This window comes from Rattus norvegicus, chromosome 16 (genome assembly GCF_036323735.1).
Source record: "Rattus norvegicus strain BN/NHsdMcwi chromosome 16, GRCr8, whole genome shotgun sequence".
Taxonomy (NCBI): domain Eukaryota; kingdom Metazoa; phylum Chordata; class Mammalia; order Rodentia; family Muridae; genus Rattus; species Rattus norvegicus.
Window position 1 is genome coordinate 73,526,050 of NC_086034.1, and position 22,378 is coordinate 73,548,427.

General features: G+C 47.2%; 1 protein-coding gene across 10 annotated transcripts in view; it reads left to right on the forward strand.

The window, feature by feature from the left end:
- Window positions 1–22,378, forward strand: part of Tacc1 (transforming, acidic coiled-coil containing protein 1) — an 83,380-nt gene that overhangs the window by 11,034 nt on the left and 49,968 nt on the right. For 2 of the 10 annotated variants that reach the window (XM_017600145.3, XM_006253318.5), the window contains exon 1: window positions 17,111–22,061. The exons of 6 other annotated variants lie outside the window; for them this stretch is intronic. In XM_017600145.3, the coding sequence (XP_017455634.1) occupies window positions 21,898–22,061 (164 nt within the window). In that variant the 5' untranslated portion in view covers window positions 17,111–21,897. Of the gene's footprint in view, window positions 1–17,110; window positions 22,062–22,378 lie in introns of those variants that run through there. 2 more of the 10 variants (XM_063275443.1, NM_001004107.4) reach the window with 2 other exon arrangements.

Sequence of the window (22,378 nt, forward strand, 5' to 3'; positions counted from 1 at the left end):
ACACGGAAAGGATGCCTCTTGTGGGTTTCTTTGCAAAAAGTGTTTTGTGTGTGTGTGTGTGTGTGTGTGTGTGTGTGTGTGTGTGAGAGAGAGAGAGAGAGAGAGAGAGAGTGTGTGTGTGTGTGTGTGTGTGTGTGTGTGTGTGTGTGTGTGTCTGGCTACTTCTGACTGTTCTGGAACTTACTACGTAGACCAAACTCAAACCTGCCTCTGTTTCCCGATGCTAGAACGAAAGTCATGTACCATTCTTTTGAGCAGATTCAAGAATCTATTGAAACTGGTCGTGATAGCACAGGCCTTTAATCCCAGCCCCAGGGATCCAGAAGCAGGTAGATCTCTGTGAGTTTGAGGCCAACCTGGTCTACACAGCAAATTCCAAGCCAGCCAGCACTGTTACACACACACACACACACACACACACACACACACACACACACACGGTGGGGGGAAAGGAGATGGAGAGGGACCTTATGTCTCAAAAGAACAACTACGAAAGTGAATTTACACAGCGTATACAGGCTTCAGATTGGATTTCCAGCAACACACCATCGCCAAAACAAGTAAATAATTTTTCCCCTCAAGCTGTGGTACCTCACATGTGAAGCCATGAGTATTTAGCCTCTGTCTCTCTAACAAAAAATACTTGAGGTAATCCATTTATAAAGAGAAAAAGTCTATTCTCACAGTTTTGGAAGTTCTAACCTATAGCTTTGGGCTGGTAGAAAGCCATGGGCACCCTAGTGCCAGAGTGTGGCAGAGAGGAGAAAACTGGGATTTACAAATCTGAAATGGCACTCCACAACCTCCCACCAAGCCCACCCAATAAAGCTTTTGACACTTTCCAGGGGTGACTTCTTGGCCAGGCCTGTAGTCATTGACCTCTTACCAGAGAAGGTGTTGTTCTTCAGTCCTGCCACCAGGGGGAGCCAACCACCAACCACCGTCTTTTTTTTTGGTTTTTTTTGTTTTTGTTTTTTTTTTTGTTTGTTTGTTTTTTCTTTTGTTTTTGCGTTTCTGGGAGTTGGAACTCTTTCTTTTGGTTCTTCGTGATTTGTTCATAGGTATCCACCCACGGCCTGAAGTGCAGTGTAAACACCTTTGCAGAGGGGATTCATAGAGGTGTGTGTGTGTGTGTGTGTGTGTGTGTGTGTGTGTGTGTGTTTATAGGAATGCAGGTTTAAAGACATCCCCTTAAAAATTGTATTGATTATGTGGCAGAACTTGTGGGTGCCCTCCTGTGATTTCTGTACGGCTTATGAAGGTTTTTGTCACAGAAGCGGGGAGACTGCTATTTCACCCTTAGGAGAATAGCCATTCTCCACCAAGAGGGATGAGTGGGTTCCCAGAGTCCCAGGTACCCTTGGCTTAAGAAGGGGGAGTGCCTGAGCCTAGGAATTCAAAACCAGCATGAGTACCATACTGAGACCCCCATCTTGGAGGGGGAGGAGAGAGAGAGAGAGAGAGAGAGAGAGAGAGAGAGAGAGAGAGAGAGAGACTTCTTTCAGGTCTATAACATCCACTTGACTGGCTCTTCCAACATATTTTAAATACATTTGTAGTTTCTGATAACGGTCTCCTTTGAGTCTATACTCCTGCACCAGGACCAGTGTGCTTGAGGAGGGTGCTCATGGTATGTGGGTAGTGTATGAGTGGTGCTTGTGGTTTGGGGGAATTGCTTGTGTGTGACTCTGTGGGGACATTTATTCACGTGGGAGATTGGAGTATATATAGCTCTATGATATATATATATATATACATACATATATATATGTGAGACTGTATATGGGATTGTGTGTAGTGAGTTTAAGGTATATTGTATATCTGCGATTCTGTAATACTATGTGAGGGGTTAGTGTGTGTGCGTGTGCATGTGTGTGTACACGTATGTGTGTGTCTGTCTGTGTGTGTATGTGTGTATGTCTGTGTGCCTGTGTGTGGGCATGCACATGTGTGCGTGTCTCTGTCTGTATGTCTGTGTGTGTATGTGTGTGTGTGTGTGTATGTGTGTGTGTATGTGTGTGTGTATGTGTGTGTATGTGTGTGTGTATGTGTGTGTATGTGTGTGTGTATGTGTGTGTGTATGTGTGTGTGTATGTGTGTGTATGTGTGTGTATGTGTGTGTGTGTATGTGTGTGTATGTGTGTGTGTATGTGTGTGTGTGTATGTGTGTGTGTATGTGTGTGTGTATGTGTGTGTGTATGTGTGTGTATGTGTGTGTGTATGTGTGTGTGTATGTGTGTGTGTGTGTATGTGTGTGTGTATGTGTGTGTGTATGTGTGTGTGTATGTGTGTGTGTATGTGTGTGTGTGTGTGTATGTGTGTATGTGTGTATGTGTGTGTGTGTGTGTGTATGTGTGTATGTGTGTGTGTGTGTGTACACATACCCTGTACTTCCAGCCGGACTTTCCCATAAATCTTCCAAAAAGCAGTAACAATTCGACACAGCAAGATCTCGGAAAACTGGGCCGTCCCCTGTCAAGCCGCAGGGCCCTATTGTGGTTATCTTGTTTCTGTAAGAACTCTGGAGATGACAGTTTCCAGGCCGTGATGTCTCAAGGACTTTACAATCCGGGAGGGATCTTTAGGAAGTCCCTCCCTGAGGGCAATCGCTTCGCTGTCTTCTGTAGTTTGTTGCTGGGTACGATTTCAGTTCTCATTTCTCTCCTTCACCGTCTGCCCAGTTGCCACTGCCGGGTGTGCCCTCCTTCCTTCCTCCCTCTCAGCTAGCGTTCCCCCTCACCCATTGGCAACTCCCCCCACCCCCCCACCCCATGGAAGCTGAATCATACTGCTTCCTTTTTTGGTCATGGCTGAATTTCTTCTACTTTCCGAGCCTTCCTTGTGTTATGTAAAACGAATCAGTCCTTTGCTGTCTGCTTCAGCGCAAACTGAGCAGCTCCCTTGGGGTGCACTGTCCACCCCCCCTCCCCAAAGCCACTTGATGGGAGGTTTTGAATGGTTGACTTTTAAATGTGAGCGCTGACGCTAAAACGATTCTGAATATCTTGCTTGGGGGACAAAAACCAGCATTTTCATGAGAGCAGAGAAAAACTCCAGCCAAGAAGAAAGAATTTAGGGAAATTCTTTCAATTTGGTCTTCGTACTGGTAGGGAGGAGTGAATTCTGGGAATCAGAGGCAGCCTTTGGCCACACAGATGTACCAGGAGCGGTGGAATGAGGCACAGGAATGGTTCACGCCATCTGTGTGTATGTATTCCGGGTGTCACCAAGCTGGGAAATGTCCCTACCAAGGGCTTACCATAGAGGTTTAACCCAGCATCTCAAATAGAGGGGTGACATACAGAGGCCAGGAACCAATGAAAACATCCGCTTTGTTCACTAATTCAGTGCAGAGCCAGGTTTCTGCATATAAAGCTCCCAATCTCAACTCGGTCTCTGGGATCCACACTGGGCACACTGCCTCCGTCTCAAAGAGGCCTTTTCTCCTGTGAGGGTGTGGGTGGGCAGCCTTGAGCACTTTTCCCACACCGAGGATGCTGACTTGGTTCTGGAATCCTGCCCTAGATTTGATCTGATAAACTTAGCTGAAGGGTTAAAAGGCTGTCAAGGGACAGCAATTGGTTAGGTGTGGGTCCTGCATGTTTGCCCCAAATACTGTTTTGGGGCAAGAGAAAAGAGAGATAGGGGTGGGAGGAGAGAATTTTGAGTCAGTTCTGAGTCACTTTCACACCCTGGAAAGCTAGAACTGGCGCTGGCCCCAGGACCAGAAAACATAAGCCTTCGAGTTCCAGAGCAAATGTGGATTGCGGATGGAGAAAATGGAGTCAAGAAGATAAAACCGGGGTTGGCGATTTAGCTCAGTGGTAGAGTGCTTGCCTAGCAAGCACAGGGCCCTGGGTTCGGTCCTCAGCTCCTGGGGGAAAACAAAAAAAGACAAAACCAGAGATGCCTCTCATAGCTGTGATCCGTCTGCTAAGGCTCTGGGGCATGCGATGCCGTGGGCTTGAGAGTTTTACTGAGGGGGAAGTAGCCCATGATGTGCCGTAAACATCAAGCAGGGCACAAAGCAATGAACTTGGTGCGATGAAAGCTTCCGTCTCTAGTGTGGGTGCTGAAGACGAGGGCCCTGCAGAGAGAGTGTAGTTGTACAGATGGTGCTGGGACCATGACAGCCACGTGTGAAAGACGAAAGCGAGCCTACAGCTCTCATCCCAAACACAAATAAACTCAAGATGTGCCAGGAGTCTTCATGTACACGAAAGTACCCGAGGAAACATAGTCAAAACTCTTCAGGACCAAGGCCTACACGAGGACTTTCTGAAAAGAAGACTCCAGTCCCACAGGAAGCGATCTCAAGAATCAGCAAATGAAAAACAGGAATGTAAAGGCTTTGTCTTAGCTAGGGTTTGACTGCTGTGAGCAGACGCCATGGCCAAGGCAACTCTTCTAAGGACAACATTTAACTGGGGCTGGCTGACAGGTTCAGAGGTTCAGTCCATTATCATCAAGGCAGGTATGGTGCGGGAGGAGCCGAGAGCTCTACATCTTCATCTGAAGGCTGCTAGGAGAAGACTGACTTCCAGGCGGCTAGGATGAGGGTCTTACAGCTACAGTGACACACCTACTCCAACAGGGGCACACTCTCTAATAGTGCCACTCCCTGGGCCGAGCATAAATCATTGAACACATTACAAAGTGTGTGTGTGTGTGTGTGTGTGTGTGTGTGTGTGTGTGTGTGTGTGAGAGAGAGAGAGAGAGAGAGAGAGAGAGAGAGAGGGAACCTCTGCTAGTGATAGGCCAAATAGGAGATTAATATATAAAATCTATAAAGAACCCCCCAAATTAAAGTCAACCCCCAAATCATCCAATCAGTAAACAGCCAACGAAATGAAGGCAGTTCTCAAAGGAAGAAATACAAATGGCCAATAAATATCTGAAAAGCCATCCAACATCCTTAGCTTCCAGGGGGATGCCAGCTAAACCACATCGAGATTCCATCCTACTAAAGCCAGAATGGTGGCGGAGAGATGGCTCAGCGGTTAAGAGCACTGGCTGCTCTTCCAGAGGTCCTGAGTTCAATTCCCAGCAATCACATGGTGGCTCACAACCATCTATAAGGAGATCTGGCGCCCTCTTCTGGCCTGCAAGCAGATATGCAGGCAGAATGCTGTGTACATAAATCTTTAAAAAGAAAATGGCAGCGCAAGGCCCTGGGTTCGGTCCCCAGCTCCGAAAAAAAAAGAACCAAAAAAAAAAAAAAAAAAAAAAAAAAGAAAATGGCATGGTGAAAGCCATTTCTTTGTATGCTAAAGGAAAGACGTAAAAATAGTAAAAATGGAAAAAAGAGTATCACTTTGCAGTTATGTAGAGAAAATGTGGAGCATTCATCTTCAAATGGAAACATTTTTTTTTAAAACAATGGATCAAAACTATACTCCAAAAGAAGATAGAGATAGGGATATAAGTAGAGATGTGTGTGTGTGTGTGTGTGTGTGTGTGTGTGTGTGTGGTGTGTGTGTGTGAGAGAGAGAGAGAGAGAGCGCAACATTACTGAGGAAAACAAAACCAAGGTATTTCTGAATAAGTGGACATCATTCTTTTTTTTAGTTTAATTTTTTACTTATTCATTTTACATCCTGCTCACTCCCCCCTCCCAGTCACCCCCTGGACATCACTCTTGAGGGCTTGTCCTATTGCGGATGGTGGGCCCACCCCAGGCTTCCCATTCTGCAATGACACGTGCATTTCTAATGTCCTAGGGGCTGGTGACGCAGCCATCACAACTTAGTTGTACAGATTCAAAGCAAAGGAGTTAAACCCTCCATTTTCAGAAAGAGAGAGTAGAAAAGTAGGAGATGAGTGACTGGGAAGATAGACAGAGGGAGGGAAGGAGGGAGGGGAGGAGAGAGGGGGGAAGGGACGGAAAGAGGGAGGAGGAAGGGAGGGAGGGGGAGAAAAGAGAACAGGCTGGTTCAGGAATTGTATCAAAACACCCCGCCTTATAGATAATTGTTCAGACCAGGGCACTGATAAGGATAAATCATTTCTACAAATTAGCCAAGATTTAAAAGATTAACGGAATTCAGTATTAGCTAAAGTCTGAGGGAAAGACTATTTCATATTCTGTCATTTTAAAACGTGGGTTGGTATTGTTGCTAGAGTCCTTGGCCAGGCACCACCTCGCCTCAGAGCGTCCCAATAGTTGGATCCAGCCATTTGCCCAGAGATGGGGAAAGTAATGCTAACAGACAGGAAGGGAATTTAATCTCCATGGCTGCACCTTGGTTACTTTTCTATCACTGTGATAAGACAGTTAATGGCCTATTGCTGGAAAGAGATCTGTGGCCGTGGCAATTCTTATAAAAGAAAGCATTTTAACTGGAGCTTGTTTACAGTTTCAGAGGTTTAGTCCGTTATCGTCTTGGCAGGAAACGTGGAGCTGGAGAAGCAGCTAAGAGTTCTACGTCTGGATCTGCAGGCAGCAGGAAGGGGTGCTGGTGGATGCTGGGCCTGGCTTGAGCTTTCGAAGCTCACCCCCACAGATACACTTCCTCCAACAAAGCCACATACGTTTCAACAAGGCCACATCTCCCAACCCTGCTTAAGCAGCACCGTTCCATGATGACTAAGTGTACAAATACGTGAGCCTCTGGGGGCCATGTTTATTCGAACCACCATAGGAACTTATGGTTTCAGAGGGTGAGTTCATGACCATCACGGCGGGGAACATGGCAAGAGGTAGGCAGACAAGGTGCTAGAGTATCAGCTGAGAGTACACATCTTGATCTGTAAGTAGGAAACAGAGAGGACCACTGGAACTGGCGTGAGTCTTTGGAAACCTCAAAGCCCACCCGCCCTCGGTGACACACTCTCTTCAATAAGGCCACACCTCCTAATTTTCCCCAAATGGTTCTGTAAGACTCGGTTACTCTTAACTACCAGGAGACCCCCCCCCCCCTTGTCTGAGACACGAGAATGGAGGTTTATTTTCCAGCACATCAGGGTCGACCCTCAATCAGCCCTTCATGGCGAGTGACTGGAAGGCAACCCTGTGTGGCTACAACAAGCAGTTTTTATACTTTTTTTTTTTCTTTTTTCTTTTTTTCCGGAGCTGGGGACCGAACCCAGGGCCAGGGCGTTGCGCTTGCTAGGCAAGCGCTCTACCGCTGAGCTGAATCCCCAACCCCGTTTTTATACTTTTTTAGGGGTACAGGTGACATCAGCAAGGTTACAGTTTAAACATATTGGCTAAGCGTATCGACCTTTGAATCTATTGGCTAGCAAATATATGACATGCATTCGAACTCTATCTGGGACCAGAGGGTCCGGTGACTATCGGTCGGTACATTCTGTGGTTTTTCAAGAATGTCCCTGTTTTTCCTGAGAACTGTGGGTGGGGAATGGAACTTGGCCTAGCCTTGACCTGAGGAGGGAAGCTGGTACTTGGCCTAATCTTGACCTGAGGCGGTGGGTGTAAAACTGGCGAAAGCCCTTAGGGTCCTTCACAGGAACTCCATAACCTACCTACTTTCTACCAGGTCAAGCCTCTTAATAGCTCTTATGCTTCAGTAAGAACTAGGGGTCCTTCAGTTCCACCAGCTGGGGACTATGCATTCAAATCATTCAAGCTACCAAGTTGTGTTAGCAAAATGGGGGGGGGGGAAGGGGAGTATTTGGCATTTTAGCCATGTCTTGGGGTGGAGTATAAGCCTTGTGAGCAAGAGGAGGGGCTGGGGCAGGGGTGAGAGTTTAATCACTTAAACAGTGAGCGGCCTCTGTTTCCAACCTGAAATAATTGCTCTCTGTTCGTGTTGGGGGTGGCCTAGTGGTAGGGTGATCTGCCTGCAGGGCTTTGCTGTTTCCGGAAGGTTACAATGACAGGTGACATTCGGACACCACTTCGCAGGGTCTGGGGCAAGACATTATATGAGCCGGCAGTTGTCGGTCTCTCAGAAATACGTTAGCTATTCTTTTTTTTTTTTAATTTTTTTATTTATTCATTTATTATATATAAGTACACTGTAGCTGTCTTCAGATACACCAGAAGAGGGCATCAGATCTCTTTACAGATGGTTGTGAGCCACCATGTGGTTGCTGGGAATTGAACTCATGACCTCTGGAAGAGCAGTCGGGTGCTCTTAACCGCTGAGCCATCTCTCCAGCCCACGTTAGCTATTCTTTAGTCTTCCAAGGGACAGATAGGTTAGGTAAGCTTAGGGTTCCTCAGCCTTGTTTTATCAGTTTGTAGACATTTACTCCTTAAATGGTTAGCATACCTGTCTGTAGCATTGAGCAGGAATCTGACACAAAGTTTAAAGTAGTAGACAGATACAAAATGAAGTAGAGAATCCAAGCTTTGTCCTGCCTCTAAATGCCCACTGGGCATCTGTGGGCCCAAATGAAGAGTCAGTGCTTCTTCTTTTTAACCTTTTAAAACAATGCATTTATTTACATATTTATTATTTTAATGAGTGCTCTGCCTGCAGTACACCTACCTGCCGCAAGAGGGCATCAGATCGCCCTCATAGATGGCAGTTGCTGGGAATTGAACTCAGATCCTCCAGAAAAACAGCCAGTGTTCTTAACCTCTGAGCCATCTCAGCAGCCCAAGTCAGTGCCTTTTAATAAAACTTGCTTCTTAATCTTTGTTACAGTATGACTTTCTCAAGGGCAGTTGACTACATACATCAAATGTAAACTACATGTGACTTGATACTTAGCTTGCGCTAAGAAATCATTTATGTGTAACAAGAGATGCATATGTAAACAACATGTATTTGCATAAGTTTGTTTGTCAGGGTTTCATGTATAACAGAGAGTCCATCTATATACCCTGACTCCCATGAGCACCAAGTTGGGCACACAAGGGGTGCTACACAGCAGAAGGAAAAGCTCTTGGCTCTGCCGGGAGGCACATGATCCCGGTTCCTCCCCTCATCTGCAGGTCAGAACGCTATGAAAATGGGAGGTGTAGACAATAGTTACTGTCTTGCTGGAGACAACGTGTGCATTTAAATCCTATTTCTGTATAAGTTTGTGTGTGTGTGCGTGCACATATGCGTGTGCATGCATGTGTATATATATATGTGTGTGTGTATGTACGTATATGTATGTATGAATGATCTCTCCGGCCACATAAACACATTCTTGTATGTAAGAGAAAGGCAGGCTTGTATGCTCTTTGGTTTATGCATGCCAGTATGGTCAGGCAGATGGGACCCAACTGATAAGACTTTGTGGCCAGAGTTAACTTCTGTTGGTAAGTGAAGATTGCACATTTAAAAAGAAACTGCGGATAAGTTGATTACAGAAAAGCTAAGGGCAGGGCCTGTCTGTTCACTGCCACTGGAGAGCGGCTGTTTATCAGCGGCAAGAGGTTCTCCTTTACTTCCTTACTTTGCCTTTCCCTAGCGTTGGCAATTTTACTCTTGTGAAGACGGTGGTCCCTCATATGTGTGTAAGTCAGCTTCTTGTAGCGGTGACAAAATACCTCAGAAAAGCATTTCTTGTTTTTTTTTTTGTTGTTGTTTTTTTGTTTGTTTGTTTGGTTTTTTTTGTTTTTTGTTTTGTTTTTTTTTTTTTGAGACAGGGTCTTACGTTTTGTAGCCCAGGCTGCTCTTGACCTTGTAACAATCCTCCTGCCTCAGTCACATAAACAACCGTTGTGAGACCAAAACAGGAAAACTATACCCTGTAGGTTAAGAGTTCTGTCTGCAGTTAAAATAAGTTCCTGTTTGCCTGTTTGTCTGACCCATCTGTACCAAGTGTGCTTGATCGCATGCGGGTGAGAGGTGCATGGGTAGGAAATACATCGGGATGTTTGCTTGTCCCTGATTGGACCTGATGGGAAATGGGGTGAATTGTGGGGTTTGCCTTTTTTTGGGGGGGGGTTGCCTTTTTAAGCCCCTGAAAAATATGACTTTTTCTGGGCACCCAGAGAAGTACCTGGCCGGAGTCCATCCATCCACCCGGCCAGCATTTCACTAAAGCTTGCTTCAGAATCAGCTTTTAAATTGTGGTAGTGGTCTAGTTCTCAGCAGCTTAGATTAATACTTTAAGGAAGAAGGTTGGTTATTTGGCTTGTAGTTTCAGAAGTTATGGTCCACGTTAGCCCCGCCATGGTGGCATCATCATGGCAGAATTCCTGATGGAGGTGGCCCATTCACCTCAGGGCAACTGGGAAGCCAAGAGAAGTAAGAGAGGATCAAGGTCCCATTGTCTCCTCCGGGACATCTCCCCATATCCCAATTTCTTTTAGGCTCGTCTAAAGGTCCTGTCACCTCTTAGGAGTGCTGCGGGCTCGTGACCAAGCCTTTAACACATGGGCCTTTGAAGGCTATTGATGCCCGGCTGGGCGATGACTGCATCTTCTCCCCTTGACCGCATTAATTGTTCCACTCCTTCTGCTCCTGGATTTGCCTCAGCTGTGCTTGGATGAGGACTGGGACCCCCCCCCCGCCCCCTTTCCCGCTCAGCTTCTTGTGAGCACATTGTTCTGTGTGGGAAATGCTGTCACCTTAATATATTTCACACAGGACAACTTATAAGTTACATCCGTATTTGTTTGCCTGTAGAATTGGGGTCTGTTTCAATCAGCGAACTACAGCATAGGCCGGCAGAATTCTGTCGTTTGTAAAATTTGGAATAAAGGAACGAAGATACATCCGTATGTATTTTGACTCATGCAATTAAGATATTAAAACCCCGGCACTCAGGAAAGGGCGGCAGGAAGATGGTGAGTTTGAGGCTAGCCTGAGCTACATTAGTCTCAGACACCAAAAGGCTGAGAAAATGGCTAAGAGCGCTTGCCTAGTATGCACAAGGTCCTGTGTTTGCTCGTCAGCACTGGGGAAGGGAGCAGGGAACAAAGAACATTATCTGTATAGAAAAGAGTTTTTGCTGGCCTGAGGTAGCTATGGTGGCACGTGCCTTTGATTCCAGCACTCGGAAAGTAGAGGAAGTTACAGGCCAGCCTGGTCTACAGATGGAATTCTGGGACAGCCAGTACAACACAGAGAAACCCTGAAGAAAAGAATTCTTTGCCCTGTAAAATGATTCAACTTGCTTTTTAGGGTGAGAGGCAAATGGGGGTGGGGGTGGGGTCGATTCTCTGTTACATATACTAAGTGCCCTTAGGTGGGGAAAAAAGTTCTGCCAGCATCTATTCACGGCTTCCCCGAGAGGTGTGACCTCGGAGCTGTGCAAGCTTTAGTAACTCTCTATGATTCTTTAATGTCTCTGGGTGAATTTGAGGCCACTGAGCACAGAGATCTTCGGCGAATGTTCCTTTCAGGTAAAAATCTGGGCGGTCCTGTGAGAGCTGGGGTACATGCTTAGTTTAGGAATCAGGGGTGATGTTAACCTGTTTGAGCCGCCTCAACCCTCTCATGAACCAGGCGTTTCTAAACAGCAGAAAGCACACTCCCCAGGCTCTGAGGGGTTTAGTCTGAGGTCAGTGTGCTAACAGACTGGGGGTTGACTAGCCCCTCTTCTGGTTCAGAGAGCCATCTCCTTCCTGTGTGCTCACAAGGCAGAGTAGGGGAGGGCTCTAGGGTCTCTCCTACAGGATACCCATCCCCCGCTGAGTTTCCTAACCTAAGTACCAACGTCTGCCTCCTGGGATATGTGAACATTCAGCGCATAGTATAGATACAAGCAATTCTGGAGGGGGATGCAGGGGATGCGTTCAGTGGCAGAGCAAGAAAAACTCAGTTCTGTCTCTAGAACAAAAGGCAAACCCAAAAACATTCTACTTGGTGGCTCTCTAGGCTGTGGTCAAAGGACATAAAAAAATGCCCACCGTGTTATTAGACCGTAAATGATGAGATGTAGGAGTAGCCAGTGGGGATAAGGTTATTTATGGCATTTCATAAGATAATACAGCAAAAAGAAAAAAAAAATCAACTCACTTTAAGCTCCTAAGAAGGTTGTTTCTAGGCTGGTGTGGTGGCTGGAAATCTCAGGGCTCGGGAAATCTTTAAATTGGAGGCCAGCCTGGTCTACAAAGTGAGTTCTAGGATCAGCCAGAGCTACCCAGAGAAACCCTGCCTTGAAAAGCAAAACAAAACAGCAAAGAAAACTGTCTTTAAAAAATGCTTTCGGGCTGGAGAGATGGCTCAGTGGTTAAGAACACCCGACTGTTCTTCCAGAGGTCATGAGTTCAATTCCCAGCAACCACATGGTGGCTCACAACCATCTGTAAAGAGATCCGATGCCCTCTTCTGGTGTATCTGAAGACAGCTACAGTGTACTTATATATAATAAATAAAATAAATCTTTAAAAAAAAATGCTTTCGACGCGGGGACTTGGATGGAGGTTAGAGCGCTTGCCTGCCGGCATGCTCTACTGTTCAGTCCTTGGCACCACAAAAGAGAACAAAATGTTTTCAACGCCGAGGGCTGGGGATGCTCAGTAACATTAGCCGGTGTCAAAACCGAACAATCGAATTATAGAATGTGGGTTATTCTTTTATCTGTGGAGTCTAACAGATGCTCCGATTTATTATTTAGTATTTTCCAGACTTACAGAGTCGTATTGTTTCAAGGGCGTCTCCCCAAAGACATTAACAATGACTAATCAGGATCCAAATCAATTCTATCTGTAAGTCTTGGCCTTAAGTGGAATCTAAATATTGACTCCTCGCCCTTCGGATCCATACCTGGCACCCCCGAAGCAGTCCTCACTGCGGCCATTTTCAGCTGACAAACAGCTCTCACCTCCAAGGAGTACAACGCATGGTTTATTCTGGAACATTTGGGAGTGACCATGGCCAGGGGACACAGACTTCGGTTACCCTAAATTCTGTCTTCCCATGTGGAAACGGTTCCACGAAATCTTACAGTTTTACAGAACTAAGAGAGTAATAAGCCCAAGCACATTTAAAACACACTGGCGGATATATCATGGAGGAGAGTACATCGAGATGGGGCGGGGGGCAGATGCTGTCAGATGACCTTCTTAGCTTTTGCGTCCATGGAGGCAACTGGTCTGCTAAGTTAATAGATTCCAAAGAGGCTTTTTAATCTATTTGTCACAAGACGTTAGTTCTGAGAGAGAGGAGGGCAAGGAATTTAACCCAAGATAAGACAAATTAGTCCCCGGACTTGGGACATTCCAGTCTCTTCATGGTGTTGAAGTTCCGATCAGCCCACCAGTCCCTGTAGACACAACCTCTTTTCAACCAGTCGAGCAAGCTTCCCTTCAGGAATTCTCCTCTAATGCAGAGCATTCTCTCTGTCTTGTCTGGGGGATGATCAGGGTCCAGGTAGTAGATGTGTCCCATGACTGAGGACTTGATATGGGAGCTTAGACACTGGTGTGCCTCCGAGGGGGGTGTGCCCCGCCTCTGGAGGGGATCCAGAGGTGTCTGTCAGAGAGAGCAATCCCCATGGGCTGTAGGCTGTTCTGCTTCAGGGAGTTGGCCTGGTTGCTCTCTCCACCTGTCTGGTGAGTGACCTTCTCTCTCTCCCACGTGCAATCTTCACCCACACAACAGAGGTCTGTTCACCATTTACAGAAGACAGAGAGGGTTACGCATATCCTATTCTGTCAAATCTTTCTCTGATAGGTCACTTTGTCTGCCACTCAATTCGACATCACTTTCAAACATGGCTGCTTAACTTTACCTTCATTGCTCGGCACTAAAGATGTGAACTTTAGGGCGTGTCTGTGTTCCAGCCAGAGGTGTGTGCCAACACTGAGCCATACAACTAGAAAGTTTTTTTTTTTTCTCTTCACTAAATAACACAATCTCGGGGTTCACAGTGTGATCGAATTTCCTGCAATGTATATATGTTTTTGACCACTGTGTACACATCAAGGGGCCTGGAGTTTGAGAAACTTCAGCTTCAACTTGTCTGGTTAAAAAAAAAAAAAAGGAGATACTGTGGCTCCTGAGTGGGCCAGCTGGCTTCAAGTCAGTAAGTGAAAATATAGATTTATCGAGGGAGGGAGGATCATGCTGACCTCCTCCTTTTTCTCAGAGGAAATGAAAAATGTTAGCTGCTGGAAACTCGATAAAACTGTCAAAAGACATCTCCTCCACTCACCGCGAAACACAAGCCCCCAACTCCATCCCTTTCTGCCAACTGTAAACACCCACGTACAAGTTCAATTGTAAAGACAAAAGGGAAGACTTCAGCATATGGGTCTTACACACACATATACTTTACAGTTATATGAAACCACCATGCCTCGGCCCCAAATTAAAGTTTAATCAGTCTGACACACTATTCTTGGATTGAGCTGGGCCGCATGCTCAAGATGAGGAGGAGAAGAAAAACGGACGCAAATATATATTTAACGTCAGGTTCTTTTGAAGTCCCTGCTCTGGAGGTTGAAAGGGTAGCCAATTTAACTTTTCTCTCGGTTCTTTACCTTCTCTACAAAAAAAAAAAAAATCCATAATAATGCCTAAGTATAAATGAAATACCAGAGCATATAGCTCCCTTTCACTCGCAGAGATGGGAATCAACTTTTCAAAGATTTGCTTTATTTAATGCGTATGACTGATTTGCTTGCATATATGTATGTGCACTGTGTGTGTGCACTGTATGTGTGTGTGCCTGGTGCCTGTGAGGGCCAGAAAAATGTGCCAGATCCTCTAGGAACTGGAGTTGCAGATGGTTGTAAGCTGCCATGTGGGTGCTGGGGCCCTCTTACAGAACCTCTAAGAACAAGTGCTCTTAATCAGCGAGCCATCTACGACCCCAGACTTGTTTTATTTTTTTAAACCTGTCATCCTTTATTCGGTGAACTCTCATCCAAGAGGACAGTGGATTGACATCCTAAAGGTCTGTTTTCCTCTAGTCTCCAGGCAGCAGATTATTCAGGGAGAAGTGGGCAGGACAAAGGGAATCATTCAGGAGTTTAGGCTCAATCCTCTGGTCCAGTTCTCAAGGACTTTTGGTCTTACTGTTGTCTTTTCTACTCGTCCCTTGCTCCCTCTCTCTGGATGAGGGAGACAGAGGCAGAGAGAGGAGAGACATTTTACTGGGAGAGTTTTACATAGACATGTTGTGGAGAACAGTTAGACACAGGTAAAGACAGAGAATGAGAAGGGGCCAGAAGACTAGAACAGAGTTAGTTTGAGGCCAAGCAGAGCAAAGAGCCTGAGGCTGAGTGAGAAGCCAGACTGAGTCAGTCAGCATGGAGAAGAGTTTTGAGCCTGAACAGTTGAGTTGACCCAGCCGACAAGAATTCAGAAAGAGCTAAAAAGGTGTGAGCTCGTTCAGCAGTAAGTTTCAGAGGCCGAAAACATTCTAGGCCTAGAGAAGACTGTACGGTGGCTGGAAGCTTCCAGGACTAGGTCTAGGTTAGCAGACTGAGGCAGTGAGCCTTCGAGACAACAATTAAAACAGGAGAATAAAGGATACTTTTACACATATACATTCTGATTCCTTTGGCCAATATGGAGTACAAACAACTGTGTCTTTAATGTAGAATATGAAAGTTCCCCAATCATAAGGTCCTGGGTTAAATTCACTCTCTAGCACTACACAACCAATCAACCAACCAACCAACCAATCAATCAACCAACCAACCAACCAATCAACCAACCAACCAACCAACCAACCAATCAATCAACCAACCAAACAACCAACCAACCAACCAACCAATGAACCAAGCTAACAACCAACCAACCAATCAACCAACCAACCAATCAACCAACCAACCAACCAACCAACCAACCATCCAGCCAGCCAGCCAACCAACCAGCCAACCAACCAACCAACCAGCCAGCCAGCCAACCAACCAACCAACCAATCAATCAACCAGCCAGCCAACCAACCAACTAACCTACTTACCAACCAGCCAACCAGCCAACCAAGAAGATCTGTGATAAGGTTTGCCCCTTAGTGTGTTGAGAGGACAGGATCCAATCTGATAGTTCAGGTCAAGTGCTCGGCAGTTGTGTGACCCATAGGAAGCAGTTACGGTTGTTCCGACTGTTGGGACCGTTAGGTTCCCTGTTGAGATGTGTGAGAACTCATGGGTTTTCACAAGTGGCCTTGGTGTCGCCCAGCCTGTTGTTTGCCTCTTGATTCGAAGACACACATTTACAAGCCACACTTTGCATATGCAGCCCAATGAATCTGGGCTTTGATTTTGTCTGTGGTTTCAGTAATTACTCCCAACTTGGACTGGCATCCTTCCTACGGAGCGCTGACAGATTCTGTTGCTTCTAGACTGCTCTCTCCCCATGGCTTGGTTTTTTATTATTTAGCCATCGGATCCATCTGGAATTTCCTTTGATATTTTGATATACTCCGATATCAAAGAGTTTATGCGATCTTTTCCTTGGCTCAGAAGCATCCCCCATGCTTCTATTAAGTAACCATCCTTTTCTATGTTGTAATGTCTTGGTCCTATAATAATTCTTACATCTTAGAGGCGCCTTTCCAGAGATTTCTACTGATGCAAAAGATTAAGATATGCTTATTTCGGCGTAAATGTCTTGCACTGGCTAGTTTTCTGTCCACTTGACACAAGGTAGACTCATCGGAGAGGACGTACCTTCATTCAGAACATGCCTTCAGAAGATCTGGCTGTAGGCCCAGCCTGTAGGGCATTTTCTTAATTAGTGATTGGTGGGGGAGGGCCTGGTGCATTATGGGTGGCGCCATCCCCGGGCTGGTGGTCTTCGGTTCTGTAAGAAAGGAGGCTGAGGAAGCCAGTAAACAGCACCCCCACCCCCCCAGCCTCCAGGTCCCTTCCCTGGCTCAGTTTCTGTCCTGACTTCCTTTGATGATGAACAGTGATGTGGAAGTGTGAGCTAAATAAACCCTTTCCTCCCCGGGTTGTTTTGGTCACGGTGTTTCATCCCAGCCATAGTGGCCCTCACTGAGACACACATCATAAGCTCTTTCTCTCCGGTATATGTTCCTGTGGGTGTGTGCAGATGCGTGTAGACGCACTTGCGCATGCTTGCACATCCGTGTGATGGCCAGAGGCCCAGCTCTCCCTCAATCAGGCTTTCTTTTCCTTTTCGAGACAGGGTCTCTGAGTGCACCTGGATCTCATTGACTTAGCTAAGCGGAGTTGGTTGCTCAGTGAGCTCTGGGGATCCACCTGTGCTGCCCTCCCTCCTTGCCTCTCGCCCATTCCTGTCATCTCAAGCAAATGCCTTCCTGTGTCCAAAAAGCTTTTTTTTTTTTTTTTTTTTTTTGCCTGTTGCTGTTGTTCTAAAAGCAGCCGGGACTTTCTGTTCCTTCCCCTGCAATCGTGTTCACGGAACGCTGGGGTTATCGACACTCTGATAACTTCCTGAACAAGTGGTGGGTGGGGAGAACAAAGTGACCACTGGTTTGAATCTTGCCTCTGTGAGAGAAGCTATTATCTTCCCTAGGCGGCTTTGGGGCAGAGAATATACACTTTCTTGGGTCTCCCAATCTTGACTCCCTTTAATCCAAGCCTCCAAGAAGCCAGAATGATCTATGGCCTTTCTGAGTGGAGTCACAACTTCCTTGCTTCAAAGTGTGAGTTCTCTTCTTGGCCTATTTGGGTTGATTGGTCCTTCAGCTGCACTGGATTTCAACGGTTCTCCCTAGGGAGAACGGCCTCGATATCGAGAGATTTCTTATAAAGATCCAGGATTTGGGCGTTGCATGGAAGGCGGGTAACAGGGCCTGCTGGAGCTCCCAGCTTTGCCCTTTGATAGAGGGTAGACATTTTTGTTTGCTCCCCTTGGTCCAGGAGCAAGTTCTGCGCAGGTCTATGTATGTGGAAAGATTGATCACAGTGAGGCTGCCACTTTACCTGCCTGTCTTCTCTGACTTTGTCCTCATAGACAGTCTCATAGCGGCTAAGTAACAGTTTGCTTGTTAAAGGAAGAGCTGCCAGGACTTTTATTAAATAAGAAGACTTCACTTAAGATGGGCAGACTCTGAGGCGGGCATGGTGCCTCATGCCAGCAGAGGCAGGAGATCTCTTTGAGTTCAAGGCCAGCCTGGTCTACAGAGTGAATGCCAGGATAGCCAGGGCTATTATACAAAGAAACCCTGTCTGGGGGTGTGGGTGTGTGTGTGGGGGGCACAACTCTGCTAGGGTTTTGTAAAAGTGGAGAGAGATCTGGTTTAACTCCAAATACAAGGACAAGTTAAGTATTTATAAGCAGGGATCTGCATCGAGGGGGTTGTGCTTATCTGCAAATGAAAAATTGCTAAGAGGAAGTTCTGGGGGCACAGGATGATTCCGGCTAAACCTACTTGACAAGATTCTTGCTGAAGGCAGGCCAGTGTGAGAGAATGAGGGTGGAGACTCTCACTAAACTGAACCTGCAGGATTCCCGCTAAATCTAGACTCTAGAACAAAGACAGAAGCTCCAGGTTGAGGCATGCTGAGGCTTAATGGAGCCTAAGAGAATTAGGACCAGCAGTCTTAGGCAATTAGACTTTATTTAATTGTAAGTTTATTTATTTCGGTGTATGTCTGCTTTGTCTGCCCCTATGTATGTATACCACGAGTGCACGCTTGGTACCCTTGTCGGCCGGTAGAGGCCTAAAGCTAGAGTTTGGAATGGCTGTAAATTGCCTTGTAGGTGGTAGGAACTCAGACTGGGTCCTGTGCCCCATCAGTCAGTGCTTTCAACCACTGGGTCATCTCTCCAGCCCCTTACTCCATTATTTAACCTTTGCCAAAGAGACCCATTTTGCAGACACTTCTGTAGCTTTGCTCCACGGCAAAATCCACATTTGGCCTGGCCACCATCTGTAGAATGCTTCAATCGAGTTTCTTAGTTTTGTTAGTGGGAATCGAACTCAGATCCCCACTCATGCTAAGTTCCTGTTATACACACAAAGCCACATCTACAGGGAGTTATATTTTAGATTCTCATGTTCTATTAATCCATAACCTCTGGGAAGGGCATGAAGTAGTAGAAACGAAGAAAGGCGGTTTCTCAGCTTCAGGTCCTTTCCAAAACAACTAGAATTCCGTTGGCTACTTAGCTAAGTATTTGCGTTCTGCTAAGTGAAGCCGAGGAGAGGACAGATGGCAGCATTGTCATGTCATGGTCTGCCGTTTCCAGAAGGGTATGGAAACGGACATGGGAGACTTACCGGATTTCTGGAGCATTCGTCAGCGAAGGCTGCGGAATGAGATACTTTGTTGCTGTTTACTCTAAACCCAAGACTCGAACAAGATAGGTGTTTTAGAAACTGGGGCATCTGTTTCTCTTGTCTTAAGCTGCTGCTGCAGGGAATCAGGATTTATCACTCCAGGCCACCCTGGAGCTGGTTCTGTTTTTTAGCTCAGTCAAGACAAGGCTTCCCCAGGAGCGTAGCCAAACTTGGAAAGACCAATGGAAACTGGTATGTTCATTTTTATAATTTATCGAACGTCTATTAAGTGTGTACTCTTGCCCAAAGTCTCTGCAGAAGCAAAAAAAATTATAAATGTGACGTGGTCTCTGACCTTTGGAATCTTACGATCCAAAAGTAGAATGCATACATGTAGATAAGCATGTTACCCGTGCTGTGCTGAGGGTAGCATGACCTTATACCAGAGACAGTCTTGGCCTGTTGTCTTGGTGTTGCTACTAAGAATGCACCTTTTCATGTTTTAGAACTAAGTGTGACAGTGTGGCCTGTATAAATTCATGTGTAAAGGGGGTAGAAAGTGTAGAGAGACGAGTAGGTTCCCTGCACTAGTCACGGAGCTGAGAGCTAAGAGAAGTTTGGCCAGCCAAGGTCAGGGTCTTACAGGAAGCTTGAGGTTCAGATGAGAGAAGAGGGGTGTTTCAGAAGACTCTGCAGGCAAAGAAAGAGAGTTCTGGAATTAGGAGCAGTGGTTCGACCTAAGCTAAATAATTGTTTGCCAAGTTTACCCTTTGACCATCCCTCAAGGCCGTTATTAGACTGTCTAGACACGACTGTCCCCTTCCTCCCCTTCCTCCCCTTCCGGGCTAGGAATGGAATTTAGGGCCCAGAGGCCTGCGAAGGAGCTGCTCCCTCTGAGGTACATCCCCAGTGTGAATTTGTGTTTTTACCATCTCTTAGGTGTTCTTGGGCATACAAATTTTATATTTGGAACTCTGCTGATGGTGACTAGGGAAGCAGGATTAACCAGACGGAGAAAGCCCTGAGGGACAGACAGCCCTGAGGGGCAGACAGACACTAAGTCTAACCAGTTAGGGAGTGCAGGAACTATGCAAGGATGGGGGAGGAGGGAAAAGAGGAGAGGGTAGCACTCTCGAAGAGGAAGAATGATCAAGACCAGGTATCGACTTACATGTGTACTATTTTTAAGCTACAGATACACGTGTCAAATCCAGGAATCTAAGGGATTTCTAGTCTGAAGATTTACTTGATCATAAACCCAAGACGGCGACAGCTGGGTAGTGTTGGCATATTTGGTGTAGACCTAAAACAAAATGTCTTCTGCTCACATTGTAAAAAAAGTCGGGGTTGGGGATTTAGCTCAGTGGTAGAGCGCTTGCCTTGTGGGTCCCCAGCTCTGAAAAAAAGAAAAAAAAGTCTTTCGACACTCTTTGACAGTCAATGTGTATCTCAGGCAAGAAGCAGTAGTGGATTCTAAAGCATCCTCCTGCTATTATTATTATTATTATTATTATTATTATTATTACTATGGTAGGATACCTGCCAAGCCTTATCTTACATGTTTGCTCATCTTTGTTATGGAGTGTATAAGACATTTGCGATTTGTCTGCAGTCCACGTAGTGCCAACTCCTTTCAGGGGAGATCAGCAGCGTCCTGCAAATTTTAGCCTGACCTTGTCCTGAATTTTGGAGGCACACACACTCTCTGTGGGAACTGTAGCCACATCATAAATTTCTCCGAGACTCTGAGAAATGTCAGTCCTACGGGAAACACTCGGATGAACTAATAGTCTCAGACTTGGCTTTGGAGAAAATGGATTCACTGGGAGAGAGGGCCTGGGGCAGTCTCTTAGTGGAATTCCTCAAAGATAAAGGGAAAAATTCTTCTTTTCAAAGATAAACGCCTTAACTCAGAAGACTGCTGTCACCAGACCTGCTGGTTCTGTACTGAAGACCTCTGTACTGCAAACCAAGGACCCAAGAATTATCAGAAAAAAAAAAAAAAGCTTAAAGTTATGAAAAGAAAGGACAACGGGAAATCGCTCAGGCTGTCTTGTCAGGGGGCAATTTTGCATCTATCCCAGGTCATGCCTCTCTGGAGGCCTCCATGAGTGTGGTTTGGTACCAGCAAGCATCTTCAATTCTTGTCTTGCCCGGGAGCTTTCCAAATCCTGGGAGTAACAAGGATGGAGATGACCAGTGTCAAGGAGCGGGTACAACACTCTTCAGAGAGTCCGAGTGTTTTTTTTTTTTTGTTTGTTTGTTTGTTTTTTTAATTAAATAGGGGTCTTAACTCCGGTGCGGTGCAGTGTCAGTCACGCCATTAAGTCCTAGCGGCAGGAAGCTCAGATAAAAGGGGAAGAGGAACGGCGCCGCGGCGCGCACACGCTCGGAAATGGATGTCGGCAACGCGCTGCGCGCTGCAGGCGCGGGTCCCGCCGGGAGGGCGAGCGCGGTCGAGCAGCCCCTGCCCAAGGCCGGGCGCGACCAGCGCGGCAGGGGGAGCGCGCTTCCAAGCGGCCGCCCCCGCGCGCCGCGCCAGTAGTTCGGTCCGAGGGGGCGGCTCCAGGGGCGCGGCTCCGCAGCGGCCGAGGCTGCTCCAGGCGGGAGCGGACCCCAGAGCCTGTCGTCTCAGAGCAGGACTGGGGGACAGGCAGGCGGGCGGGCGCGCGCGGGGGCGAGCTTCGGCGCGGCGGCCCCGAGGAGCGGGGGCGAGCGGCGCTGCGGGGCCGTGGGAGGAAGCGCTGCGCCCGGCCCGACGGCGCTCGTTGAGCCACATCCGCGGGTCGCCGGCGACGTTGCCGGCGCCTGTCAAGGCCCCTCCATTTTGAAGGAAGAGGCCGCCGTTTCCCCACCGCAGGGGCGGTAGCCGCGCTCATGGCGTTCAGTCCCTGGCAGATCCTGTCGCCCGTGCAGTGGGCCAAGTGGACGTGGTCCGCGGTGCGCGGTTCGGGCGCGGGAGAGGACGAAGCTGGAGGTCCCGAAGGCGACCCCGAGGAGGAAGAGGACTCGCAAGCCGAGACCAAATCCCTGAGTTTCAGGCAAGTACACCGCATCCCAGCCGAGATGCAGCCGCGCGCCATCCTCCCACCGCGGTCATGCTGTGTGCGCGCAACCGTGCTCCGGGCTCTGCTGCGTCCTGCCCGCAGCCGGGTCCCCGCTGTGTACCCGAAAGTTCGGGATGTTCTGTCTGCCCGTGTGCTTTTCGTCCCCTGTCTTCGCTGTGAGCTTTCTGTACCCAGCCCCGAATCCGCAGTCTCCGCATCCTGGTTTGCCTGGGTCGCTTTCTCTAAGCGTCGACACCCCGGTTCCGACGCAGCCACACCGGTTAGTGTCAGTTGATAAGGCCAAGTGGGAT